The following is a 12326-nucleotide window of genomic DNA, read 5'->3' as shown; positions in this document are numbered from 1 at the left end:
GTCGATTCTCCTGTTCCCTGGATGCTGCCTGACCTGCTGCGCTTTTCCAGCAACACATTTTCAGCTCTGATCTCCAGCATCTGCAGTCCTCACTTTCTCTCCAAGATCCAACAGCACCAACTGTCACCATGATCCAACAGCACCTCCAACAATCTCAGCAGAGTGTCCCCACTACATCACACTGATATAACTCCACCAGACCCATCACCACTTCCCCTAGGACTCTCACCTCCCTGAGGTGCCGTCTATTCTCCAACCCTCCCACACCAAAGCAAGCACCATCAAACTCACTACTCTAGATCTCACCTGTTCTCCCCATCATCTCCCAATCCATGGTCCCAAAGCCCCCACTCAAAGTCCTTGCCCACCTGGCACCCAATCCTACTTGCGAACCTTGTCCCCTAGTCACCAGCCCTGCCCCCTAATCCCTTTGACTTACCTCAGCCAACCCAACCGCTCACTTACTGTTTCACTCACTGTTATTGAAAATTTAAACTTTTTAATACAGTACTCAGTGCTGTATTAAAAAAGGGCATGTTTTGATGATAATATTCTCCACTTTTGGATTTGAGGACTCCTACTGTTTTGCAATAGGAGACCCACGTCTAGGAACCTCCAGCGCAGAAAATTGGTATTTTAAAAAAAAAACTTTGATGAGAACCAGAATTGGAATTTATAGACTTTTGTTCCTTTAAGGACACAGATAATATGTAATATTAGATAAGACATGTAAATCACTAATAAAAGCAGCATCTTACCTAAAATAAAAGTTGCTGGAAAGATCCACACTCTGGAAAATTTTCACATACCTAGAAAGAAAATGTCTTTAATGTCGCATTTTACTGGTCTTATATTTGACTATTGAGGGATAGTAATCATATAACACCAGGTTATAGTCCAACAAGTTTATTTCAAATCACACAAGCCTTTGGAGCACAGCCCCTTCGCCAGACACTGTATTCACACCAGTTGTATGATTTCTTGATCTCTCTACCCCAACCTCTCTGCCTAGAAGCTTTGTGTCTATGTGCCTACTCTCTCACTGCACTTGATGAAGGGATTGCACTCCGAAAGCTTGTGTGATTTTAAATAAACCTGCTGAACTATAACCTGACGTCATGTGACTTCTGACTCTGTCCATCCCAGTCTAACATGGGCACCTCTACGTGAGGGATAGTAACGACAAAGAAACAGAATACTCCTAACAAGGAAGGCACTTCAGGTGACCCAAGTCCTCACTAACATCAAATTTATTTATTGCTTATAATTATCATAGTGATAATCACTGAATAAAAGCTCTACTGTCTAAAGGAATCAATGGATGGGGGTGGGAGGAATTGGGTTTTGAGCTTGATGGTCGGCTTTGATCATATTGAATGGTGGAGTAGACGCAAGAGTCAAAAGGCTCCTCTCTATGTTTTTAAGTAATATCAGAGGAATCCAAATAAGTTGGGGATTCAGCTTAAACAGTTAGCCAGGAAAGCTATGCAGGATAGAACAAACAAAAGTAACTAGTCTTGAAATAGCTCCACGAAAGCCAGTATCCCATCTCCAGGTCACCCTTTATTTACATTAGGTTGTACATGAGACTGAGCCAGCCAACTCAGAGCAGACGCCTAGACTGAGCAGACGCCTAGACTGAGCAGAACCCCTGACACTCTTGTTTATATCTGTCAGTCAGGACTCCCTGATTGGGGCTGTTAACCCGATCCAATTAGGGAACTCATTCTGTTAAGCTCATCTGGCTGACCTCATTCTAATCATGACATCTCACCTCCTCTTAAGTCCTATAGCTTCGCCTGGGGTGCCTTCATATATTGGACAGTAGCCCACCCCTTGCACCTGGAGTGTCTCAGAAGAAATTCATTTTCTTCAGCGGGTAACAGTGTTGAGGTTGCGATATCTGCTGTGATCATTTCGTCCTCAGGAAGTTTCATCAGCGCCAGGCAAAGGGAGACAATCCAAAGTTCTGACAGCCTTGCCAGATGTTCTGAGAGGCAGGGTATAGAGTCATAGAGATGTACAGCATGGAAACCGACCTTTCGGTCCAATTCGTCCATATAACCTAACCTAATATGGTATCCTAACCTAATCTAGTCCCATTTGCCACCACTTGGCCCATATCCCTCTAAACTCTTCCTATTCAAATACCTATCCAGATGTCTTTTAAATGTTGTAATTGTACCAGCCTCCACCACTTCCTCTGGCAGCTCATTCCATACATGCACCACCCTCTGTGTGAAAAAGTTGCCCCTTAGGTCCCTTTTAAATCTTTCCCCTCTCACCCTAATCCTATGTCCTCTAGTTCTAGACTCACCCACCCCAGGGAAAATATCTTATCTATTTATCTATCCATGCCCCTCATGATTCTATAAACCTTTATAAGCTCACCCTCAGCCTCTGACGGTCCAGGGAAAACAGCCTCGGCTTATTCAGCCTCTCCCTATAGCTCAAATCCTACAACCCGGCAACAACCTTCCGATAGGAAACAGGCCAGAATTGCATGCAATATTCCAAAAGTGCCTAACCAATGTCCTGTACAGCTGCAACATGACATCCCAACTCCTATACTCAATGCTCTGACCAATAAAGGAAAGTATATCAAACGCCTTCTTCACTGTCCTATCTACCTGCAACTCTGTTTTGCTCTTGCCCAGTTTGCGAGCTTGCAGCTTTCATGTGGTCCATATGCTTGTTCAGGACTGTCTCTCATATCCAAACTTTACATATCATGGGATCTGACTTTGTGTCAACGATGCCTCTTATCCATTCAGGCCATTTCACTCATATTGACACCACATTTCGTCCCTTGAAGAAAACCGCCTCTCTCGCTTTGAGGAACCTTCTGTCCAACATTGGTTGGTGAAACAACATTAGGAATCTCCACCCCAGCCCCCCCACCCCCCACTTTCCCAGGCCGGAAGGATAAGGTTTAACCTGGTGCAGAGTCTTCGTCATATTCGTAACTCTGCTGGAGCTGTCCCTATAGTTGCATAAAGGGTGGTCCTACAACCAAAAGGAAGTGGGATAGTTTGGTATCAAGTGAAGCTATAAGTGGTTTCTTTAAGCCTGCCTTCAAAATTTGGACTGCTCTTTCTGTCAGACCATTGAATGATGGATGGTATTGAGCTGTCTTTACATGCCAAATTCTATTCAACTTTAGGAAATGCTCAAATTCCCTGTTGGTAAATGGATGCCTGTGGACTGTACCTTTGGGAATCTATATATTGTAAAAGAATGCTTGCAGCTTTTCAATAGTGATCCCCATGTTTAATGAATGAACTCTATGCACATCCACCCACTTTAATCTGGTTGGCATGGACGGGTTGGACCGAAGGGTCTGTTTCCATGCTGTACATCACTATGACTCTATGACTAAATGGGCATCCACAATGACTAAGAACAAAGAGCCCAAGGAACTCTGGACACTGCCGACCAACATTTCTCTGTCAGCATCCAATCCTGGCCACAAGATATAACTTCTTGCCAACATCTTCATTTTTGAAACCCCTAGATGATCCTATTGGAGTTCAGCCAGTATCTGGCTGTGACCTTTGCGAGGGACAATCACTCCTGCCTCCCCATAATAATATGCCGTACTCTACAGAGGTCTTGTCTCACTGGGTTAAAGATTTTGATTCTGGTTGTAATAGCTCTTATGTTTCCCCCATCACTACCAGCTTTAGTTTTATCAGGATAGGATCTTTATAGTCTGATATTGTCAGTGATAACTGGAAGGGCATCTAAAAAGTTTAAAGTCAGATCAAACTCTTCTCGTGGTGATTGTATGTACTTAGAATAAAGGCCCACTACTGAATTCGACCTGAAGCTGTGGATGGCGTGATCCTGTTCGCTTTAAGTAGTCCTAACAGAGGTACGTGGTCCATTACTATTACAAGTTTATATTCATAAAGGTATTTATGGAATGTTGTCACACCAAAGTTATTGCCAAACATTTCTTCTCCATCTGAGTGTATTTTTGTTCAGCTTCAGCCAAAATTCGAAAAGCATGTGCTTTTGGGTGTTCCTCTCTGCTGGGCCATCAGTGAGCCAACACTACCTCGATACCATACAGGGAGACATTGCATGTCACCACCACAACCTGCTTGGGATCATAGTGTGTCAACACTTTAGATGATGACAGTGCTTCTTTACTTCCCTAAGGCTACATCTTGGCTACGAGATCATTTCCTAGGCTGACCCTTCTTCAATAGCAGATGTAAGGGTGCCAAGACAGAGGTCAAGTTATATATGAATTTTCTGTAATAATTCACCAACCCAAGGAAAGGCCTAAGCTTCAGTATAGATGTGGGGCTGGAGCACCTTTGATCATCTTTACTTTGTCTTCCAATGGATATAACCCAGTCACCTAGTCTTATTAGCTCCATAGCTCAAGTCAGTTACATGGGATATCTGAAACACAATTTTCTCTCCCAGGGCACACAACTACCTTGATCATTGTGCTTAAAAGTTTCTCCAAGTTCTCTAAATGCTCTTTATTGGTCTTCCCAGTTATCAGCATGTGAACCAGCCAGAAGGCAATCTGGGGTAGAGTTGTAAAACATTTCTCCATCGTCGGCTGATGATACCTTAAAAGGCAGTCTTGTATATTGGCACGAAGACTTATGGGTATTAAATGGAGCATACGTCTGGGAATCCTCATCTCATCTCAATTGCAGGTATGCATGGCTCAAATCCAGTTTTATATACAAGTCCTCTATGCAAGAGATTGAGCATTTTTCCATCTGGAAAAAGCACTTTATCGTTTGTTTGAAATCCCCACAAAGGTGAACCAACCTGTCAGGTTTTGTAATCAGTATAATCTATGATGCCCATTTCGCAAACTTGACTTGCTTGAGGATTCCTTCGTTTTCCAGCCTTCCAATTTCAACCTCGATATTTGCATGCAAGGCAAATGGCACTGGGTGGGCCTTGTCGAATCAAGGAATTGCTCTTGGTCAACACGAAATTTGGTATTTGCCCTTTTGAAAGTCCCTAGACCTTCCTGAAAAATGCCTGGGTAAGGGTATTTAATTAGGTAGCTATTTAATTTCACTCAGGTAGCCATTTCTAACTGAAAAATGTTGAGCCCATCAAGTTGAATCTTTCTCAACCAATTTCTTGCCATCAAGCTTGGGCCCAAGCTTTTTACTACTATCACCAATAACTGAATCAGCTGCTTCTCATAACATACCAGAATCAAAGTTGCACCCTTAATCTGTTGAGGTTCCCTGTGGAAGTTCTCAGCCTGGCCAAGGTCTTACGCACACTGAAACATTGGAGTCCAGAGCGAATTTTGGTAAAGGCTAGTTCTGCAATCATTGATACAGCTGCGCCAGTATCGACCTCCATTCGAACTGAATGACCACTTAACAGGCACTTATTTTAATTGGTTCTAATCTTGATACTGCCAAGCGATTTAACTGTCCCAAACCAACTGCAAGCGTACTTTCCAACGTGTGCACTCTCCTGAATACTGGCCCGTGAGTTCTCATACTCACTTCAGGCCGAGTGGGACTCTTTCGCTGTCTTGAGTCCACATATTGGTAGGAATTACAGTTGTCTGCCAGCCTGGATCCTTGAAAAAATCTTAACCATTTGGCTGAGGTTGGCTTTGTTTTGGCGTTTTACTGTGGGCTGACCTAGAGTCCCTCTGTCCAGGATATGTGTTGAGTGAGGCTATGCCTTCACTCAAGTGGTGTGCGTCAAGCTCAGTCAGCCTGGAATGGGTATCCACTTGTTATGAAGTTAAAGGCGTGTACTGTACCTTTAAAGTGAGAGTGAAAGCTGAAAGATTGGCAAGCACTGGTCACGTAACCGACTAACAGGCACAAAGTATACCAGACAATTTGAAGATGTAACATTTGGGCTGTAACCCAGACATGAGTTGTTTTCACAGCAGTTCGAATTAAACCAATCAGTTTAAATTATGCCCCAAGACACTAAAACCCAATCAAATTTGAATTTTACTGTTTTGACAACATAGAACTAATGAGACGACCTAATGTTTGGGGTTTAAAAAGCCGGCATTTTGGACAATTAGGCAGAGAAAGAGCACCTTCTGCCATCAAAAGTCTGCTATTCAAAAACACTATTAAAAAGGTACCATTTTCATATGAAACATCTTTGCAGCAGAAGACTGAAGATGACCCAGGGAGATTTAGAAACAGAGGAGGATTGACACTGGAGACGACAGCTGCTGTTTGGTTTTGAAAATTGATTTGCTGTAAATTTAATAGGGGCTTTATTGGATCAGTATATTGTTATAGAGTGGGAGATAAAGAACAAATCTTTAAGACAAAGGAAGCTGACTGTAAATAGTTGTTGTTTAATGTTCACTTTTGGAGTTAAAGAATAAAACTGTTATTTTTTTCTTTCAATAGTGAAATTTGGGTAGTTCTCGGTCATTCATACTTTAACAGATTACAAGGCAAGGTGAGCTTTTCTGTGTGCTTGCTTTACTTAGCAGAAGGGTTTACCACTGTGTTATAACATACTTCCTTTGGAGTACCCTGTAACTCATAAGCTCCACTTAACACATTTTCTAATAACAAAGCCAGTCGTAGTGCCTCCTTGAAGTCCACTTGGGCTTCAGCTAGTAGTTGCTCTGCATGGTCACATCAGTATTCCCCCATACCAAACGGGGTTTCAGCATCTCACTTAGGGTTAGACCAAAATCACATGCCTCTGCCAGTTGTCCTAACCTCACCAATAATCCTGACAGAGATTCCCCTGGTTCTCAAACTACTGAATAAAACAGATAGCATCTCAGAATTAGAAGTGGCTTGGGTCATAATATTCCTGAACTAAATCTGTCAACTCTTGAAAATGTTTAGTATCTGGTGCCTCAGAGAAAGTTCGGCTCCTGATAATCGAAAAAGCTGCAGGTCCACAAGCTGTCAAGAGAATTACTCATTGCTTTTCATCTACCCAAATGTCATTTACCTAGAAAAAAAATGATGCATTCTTTCCGCATACAGGGCTCAGTCTTCAACAGTAGGATTGAATGAATCAAGTTTCCCAAATAGCGGCAAGATGCAAGAAATGTTTACCCAGTCTCAAAGACAACTGTTGCAAGCAAATCTCTTCAAAGATGTGTTTTTCTCTAGTCACCAACGAAATAACTCTACGAAGTCCAGTATCCTGTCACCAAATCACCCTTTGTTTACATGTACATAGCTGGGTCAGTCTCATGTACTATCTCACAACTAGCTCTCAGAACCCCAACACTCCCGTTTATATGTCAGCCACGACTCCACGATTGGATCAGGTTAACAGCCCGCGTCAGGGAACTCATTCTGAGGTCCACTTAGCTGACCTTGCTTCAATGACTAAAAGTCTCTCAAACTGTAGAAGGCAGAGTTGTGCAAAGAATCATTAGTAAAGATTTGTAGCAAAGAACGGCATAAGATTTATGGGGAAGATGACAGAGATCTGCTTTCCATTATGTCACACAATGCTGGCAGCTAGAATGTCTCAAGCAGTCTCTTGAGGTATAAATCATTTATAAATTTATTTTTATTAAACAATCTGTTCAGAGAGGTTATGATACATCTGCACAACAGGTAGGACTTGAACCTGAGCCTCCTGGATCAGGGCTAGGCATACCATCACTGTGTCACAAGTACCCTAATTGTTAAATGTATTTTTTATTGTAGTCAATCGCTTGCATATGGAAAGCATAAATTGGGGATTTACTCGTGTTCTACAAACAGGAACAGTCTGAAATTGGTTGTTCTCTTGCAATCAGAATCTGTAAACAAATGATTATCTAAGCTTGGGAAGATTAGCTCCAGTTCTATCCTTCGCAGCTGGGTTACTGGAGTGTAATGAGCCCCAACGGAATGAAACAAGAATTTTTGATTTTTTTCATTTAAAATAGGCTCTGGTAACTGTCCAATATTTGGATTTCAGAATTTGGCAACCTTTTGTGACAAAGCACTGATCTTTTGAGGTAGTGAATTAGAAATAAAGACAGGAAAACTGTATGGTACAGTATACAGGATCTCTTTCATCTGCATTTATCTTTGTGAGCAGCTATGATTCAGACTGCCAAATGAAAACATTTCAAATGAAAACTTTAAATACAAGCCTCAACCAGTTATGTTGGGCAGGGTAGTGATGTGACCTGGATAAAGAATAGGTTATACTAAGTTCCTGACGAAGGGCTTTTGCCCGAAATGTCGATTTTCCTGCTCCTTGGATGCTGCCTGAACTGCTGTGCTTTTCCAGCACCACTCTACTCCAGAATATACTATGTTACAGTTGGCACTACTGAATCAGAAGAGTAGAGGAGATGTGCTCTCATTCAGGAATAAAGATGATGAGTAAGATGTGAGAAAATAAAATGAAGGGATTTGTAAAGGATGAGAATTTTAAATTCATTCCTTGGAGATGGTAAGAAGGTCAAATGGAAGTGGACAAGGATGAAATGGAAGTACAGCATGGCTTTGTATGGAATAGATGTGAACACTGTAGATAAGGTCAGGTGAACAAACAGACTCAGTAAGGAGAATGCTTAGAAGCACATCTGGAGTAAAATTATAAGCAAGAACTTCCATGTAGTCGTTAAAGTAGCAGCTTGTCAATAGTAAGGTGAAAGTGCAACCACGGAAACCATATCAGCCCAAACACAATGACATGCTACATATCAACATAATGACAAATGTCAGCGTTCTCAGAAGCACTCCAACAATCCCTCCTATGTGGTGACTCACCAGATAAATACTGATGAAGCATAAATTTCCGATACTCAATCATCTTTTGAAGAAACCTAAAACAGGCAACAATATCATGCTCAGATAGTTGCACAGAAGACAGCCAGCGGCTGCAGCAACATGAGGTGGGTCTCTTGCTACCTCTGACTGATTATCTTTTACAGCTAACTATCATTTTTGGACGTAATATAGAAACTCAATTTCTTAAGCTTGAAAGTCCACTGACTCTCTAGCAGTGAGAAAAACAGTTAGAAAGGATGGAATACCTGTTGAGCAACTCAAAAAAGTCATACTTGCTATCTTATCGCCGATAGAACATAGAAAAATACAGCGCAGTACAGGCCCTTTGGCCCTCGATGTTGCGCCGATCCAAGCCCATCTAACCTACACTAGCCCACTATCATCCATATGCCTATCCAATGCCCGTTTAAATGCCGATAAAGAGGGAGAGTTCACCACTGCTACTGGCAGGGCATTCCATGAACTCACGACTCGCTGTTCTTTTGGAGAGAAGGCGCTGTTCCACAGGATATGCATGACATAAATACTGTCATTTTATACAAGAAAAAGAAGCAATCTAGGGGATGCCACAACCACTTGTGCATCTCACTCCTCAGTATCATGAGGAGAATCTTTGACAGAGTCAGAAGAGGTTCCTCTAACTAGCCAACAGAATGTACCTGGAGCCACAATAGGGCCTCACAGCCATACATGGACATGACCTTCTCCCAATATAACCTCCCAGAGCAGTGCAAGGGGCAGAAACTACACTAATTTTCTTTTAACAAACTCACAACATAATTCATCATTTAACAGGTCAACTCTCTACTGGATACTTGGGTTAACTGGTTAACCTTCCAAGCTTCACAGTCTCAATGAGTCCTTCTGTGATAACATGCATGGCACAATTTAATTCAAGGTTCTGACAGTTTTGCAATTAAGATTGGATGAAACTGGGCAGTGTCTGTGACCCTACACTGTTTTGTATTATTCTGTTTATTTATATTCAGCAAATGGAAATCCCTGAAGTCAAGCGATAGACCTTTCACTTGTCATGTTTAAGCTGATTAGCCTACCTCTTAGTCTGTAGAGAGTACACTCCTCAGTAATGTATAGCATTGTTTATATCTTTCTACAAATGCATAATATGTTTGAATGTAGGACAATGGTGAATACTGGTTGCTCAGGGGCTCCCACGTGCCCTCAAACTGTTTAGAAAAGACCATTCTCAGTGTGGTCATTCAAAGCTTGCCATTTAATACAAGGGCTTTATCATAACAAACTTGAGAATGTGTTCCTGTGTTTCCCACTCCGTGATCCAAACAATATTATATTTTCCCTGCTGACATGGAAGGATGTTTAATCAGTTGGGAAGTATCTCAATTTATTGGGGCAGCAGGGTGGCTCAGTGCTTGTTCGGCTAGCACTGCTGCATTAGCATCAGGAACAGAGTTTGATTCCTGCTTCGGGTTGACGTCTGTGTGGAGTTTGCACATTCTCCATGTATCTGCATGGGGTTCCTCTGGGTGCTCTGGTTTCCTCCCAGAGCCGAACGATGTGCAGGTAAGGTGGATTGGCTAAGCTAAATTGCCCATATCCATAGTAAATGCAGTGTTACATGGATAGAGTAGGGGGATGGGGATGGGGATGGGTCTGGGTCTGAGTAGGATGCTCTTCAGAGGGTTGGTGGGAACTTTGATGGTCCAAAGGCCTGCATCTGCACTGTAGGGATTCTATGATTCTATTAAGCCTGAAAACCAAGAGAAAAAATACAACACAACCTGATCAGAGAACGTTTGAATGTTGCTCATACTGTACTAGTTGCCTAAGTAAAAGGCCAGCACCAAAGATTCACAGGCATGGAGAAACAACTAACTGATATGCAGGGTTGAGATGCTATCTATGGGGACCCATATCTGGGGTTGTTTTCCCTGCAGCGGGCTGAGGGGTGACCTTATAGAGGTTTATAAAGTGATGAGGGGCATGGATGGAGTAAATAGACAATAGCAAAACAATCCCTGGGGAAGGTGAGTCCAGAACTACAGGGCATAAGTTTAAGGTGAGAGAGGAAAGATTTAAAAGGGATTTAAGGGGCTACTTTTTCACGCAATGGGTGGTCCATGTATGGAATGAACTGCCAGAGGAAGTGATTGAAGTTGGTAAGGCATTTGGATGAGTATATGAATAGCAAGGGTTTAGAGAGATATGGGCCAGTGCTGGCAAATAGGACATTAATTTAGGATGTCTGGTCGGCATGGACAAGTTGGACTGAATGGTCTGTTTCCGTGCTATACATCTCTATGACTCTATCTGCAGCAAGTTGATATATGGAGCAAAGCCAGACAAGAAAAAAAGCTCAATGACTGTTGTTTATGACATACTGTTGGCATCATATGGAAATAAAGTCACCAGTGAGGTAGTACTTTAGAGGGCAAACATGCTGAACATGCTAACACCAATCAAGTTAAGAAAATTTTGCTGGCTTGGGTATTTGAGCAGGATGGAAGATAGCTGCATCTCAAAAGATACATTATAGATGGAGATAGCCAAAGTCAAGAGACCAGCAGTGCACTCTCGGCTCCAATTCACGGATCCTGTCAAAGGATATGAAAGCCCACAATATCAATCACAACAAGTGGGATCTTTAGCCGACAATGATTGCAAATGATAACACGAACTGTGAGCAAGAATCTAGCACCATGATGACAAGTAATTTTAGAAGTTCCAAAGCAGATGTCAGATCGGCGAAGATGTCAAAGAAGTCATCAAAGAAGAGATCATCCTGAACTACTGGGAAGGGGAGAAATTAACACGTTGTCATAGAAACACAAAATAGGAACTGGAGTAAGCTATTTGGTCCTTTGAACCTGCTCCCGCCATTCATTATGATTATGGCTGATAATCCATCTCAGCAGCCAGTTCCACTTTTCCCTAATATCCTTTGATTCCTTTAGCTGCAAATCACACAATGTTTTGGTCTCGATTGTTTTTTGTGGTAGTGAATTCCACAGGCTCACCGCTTTCTGGGTGAAAAAAAATCTCAACCCAAATGCTTTACTCTGCCTATCACTTTTCTTACTCCCCACTCTGCATTTTGTCCTTGTCCTTAATTTCCCTTCCTCTGACTCCTTGCATGGGTTCCCTCCTGTGGCATTTTAGTTTAAAATCTCCCCAATCACTCTAGCAAATGCTCCCCAAGGACATGAGTCCTGGTCCTGCCCAGGTGTAACCCATTCAGTTTGTACTGGTCACACCTTCCCCAGAACCAGTCCCAACAACCCAGAAATCTGAAATCATCTCCCTTGAACGAGTTCTTCAGCCACATGCTCATCTGACATACCCTGCTATTTCTATTCTGACTAGCATGTGGCAATGGTAGTAAATCCGAGGTCATCTCCTTTGAGGTTCTGTTTTCAACTTACTTCCTATATTGTGCTTTTAAGATCTCTTCCCTATTTTTAATCGATGTCGTACCACGACCACAGCCTGTTCACCCTCCCCGTCCCTTGACCCAAGCATCAGGGAAGCAACATACCATCTAGAGCCTCATTTGCAGCTACAGAAATGCCTGTCCAGTCTTTTTACAATTGAATCTCCCACAACTATTGC

At 42.3% G+C, this 12326-nt stretch overlaps 1 protein-coding gene across 5 annotated transcripts in view; it reads right to left on the bottom strand.

Moving 5' to 3' along the window:
- The window catches only part of fig4a (FIG4 phosphoinositide 5-phosphatase a), a 118472-nt gene that overhangs the window by 82512 nt on the left and 23634 nt on the right, over positions 1 to 12326 (bottom strand). For all 5 annotated transcript variants that reach the window (XM_043687119.1, XM_043687115.1, XM_043687116.1 and 2 more), the window contains exon 6: positions 759 to 809. In XM_043687119.1, the coding sequence (XP_043543054.1) occupies positions 759 to 809 (51 nt within the window). The remainder of the gene's footprint in view (positions 1 to 758; positions 810 to 12326) is intronic.

This window comes from Chiloscyllium plagiosum, chromosome 3, assembly GCF_004010195.1.
Source record: "Chiloscyllium plagiosum isolate BGI_BamShark_2017 chromosome 3, ASM401019v2, whole genome shotgun sequence".
Taxonomy (NCBI): domain Eukaryota; kingdom Metazoa; phylum Chordata; class Chondrichthyes; order Orectolobiformes; family Hemiscylliidae; genus Chiloscyllium; species Chiloscyllium plagiosum.
This window is presented reverse-complemented; position numbering and strand designations above follow the sequence as displayed.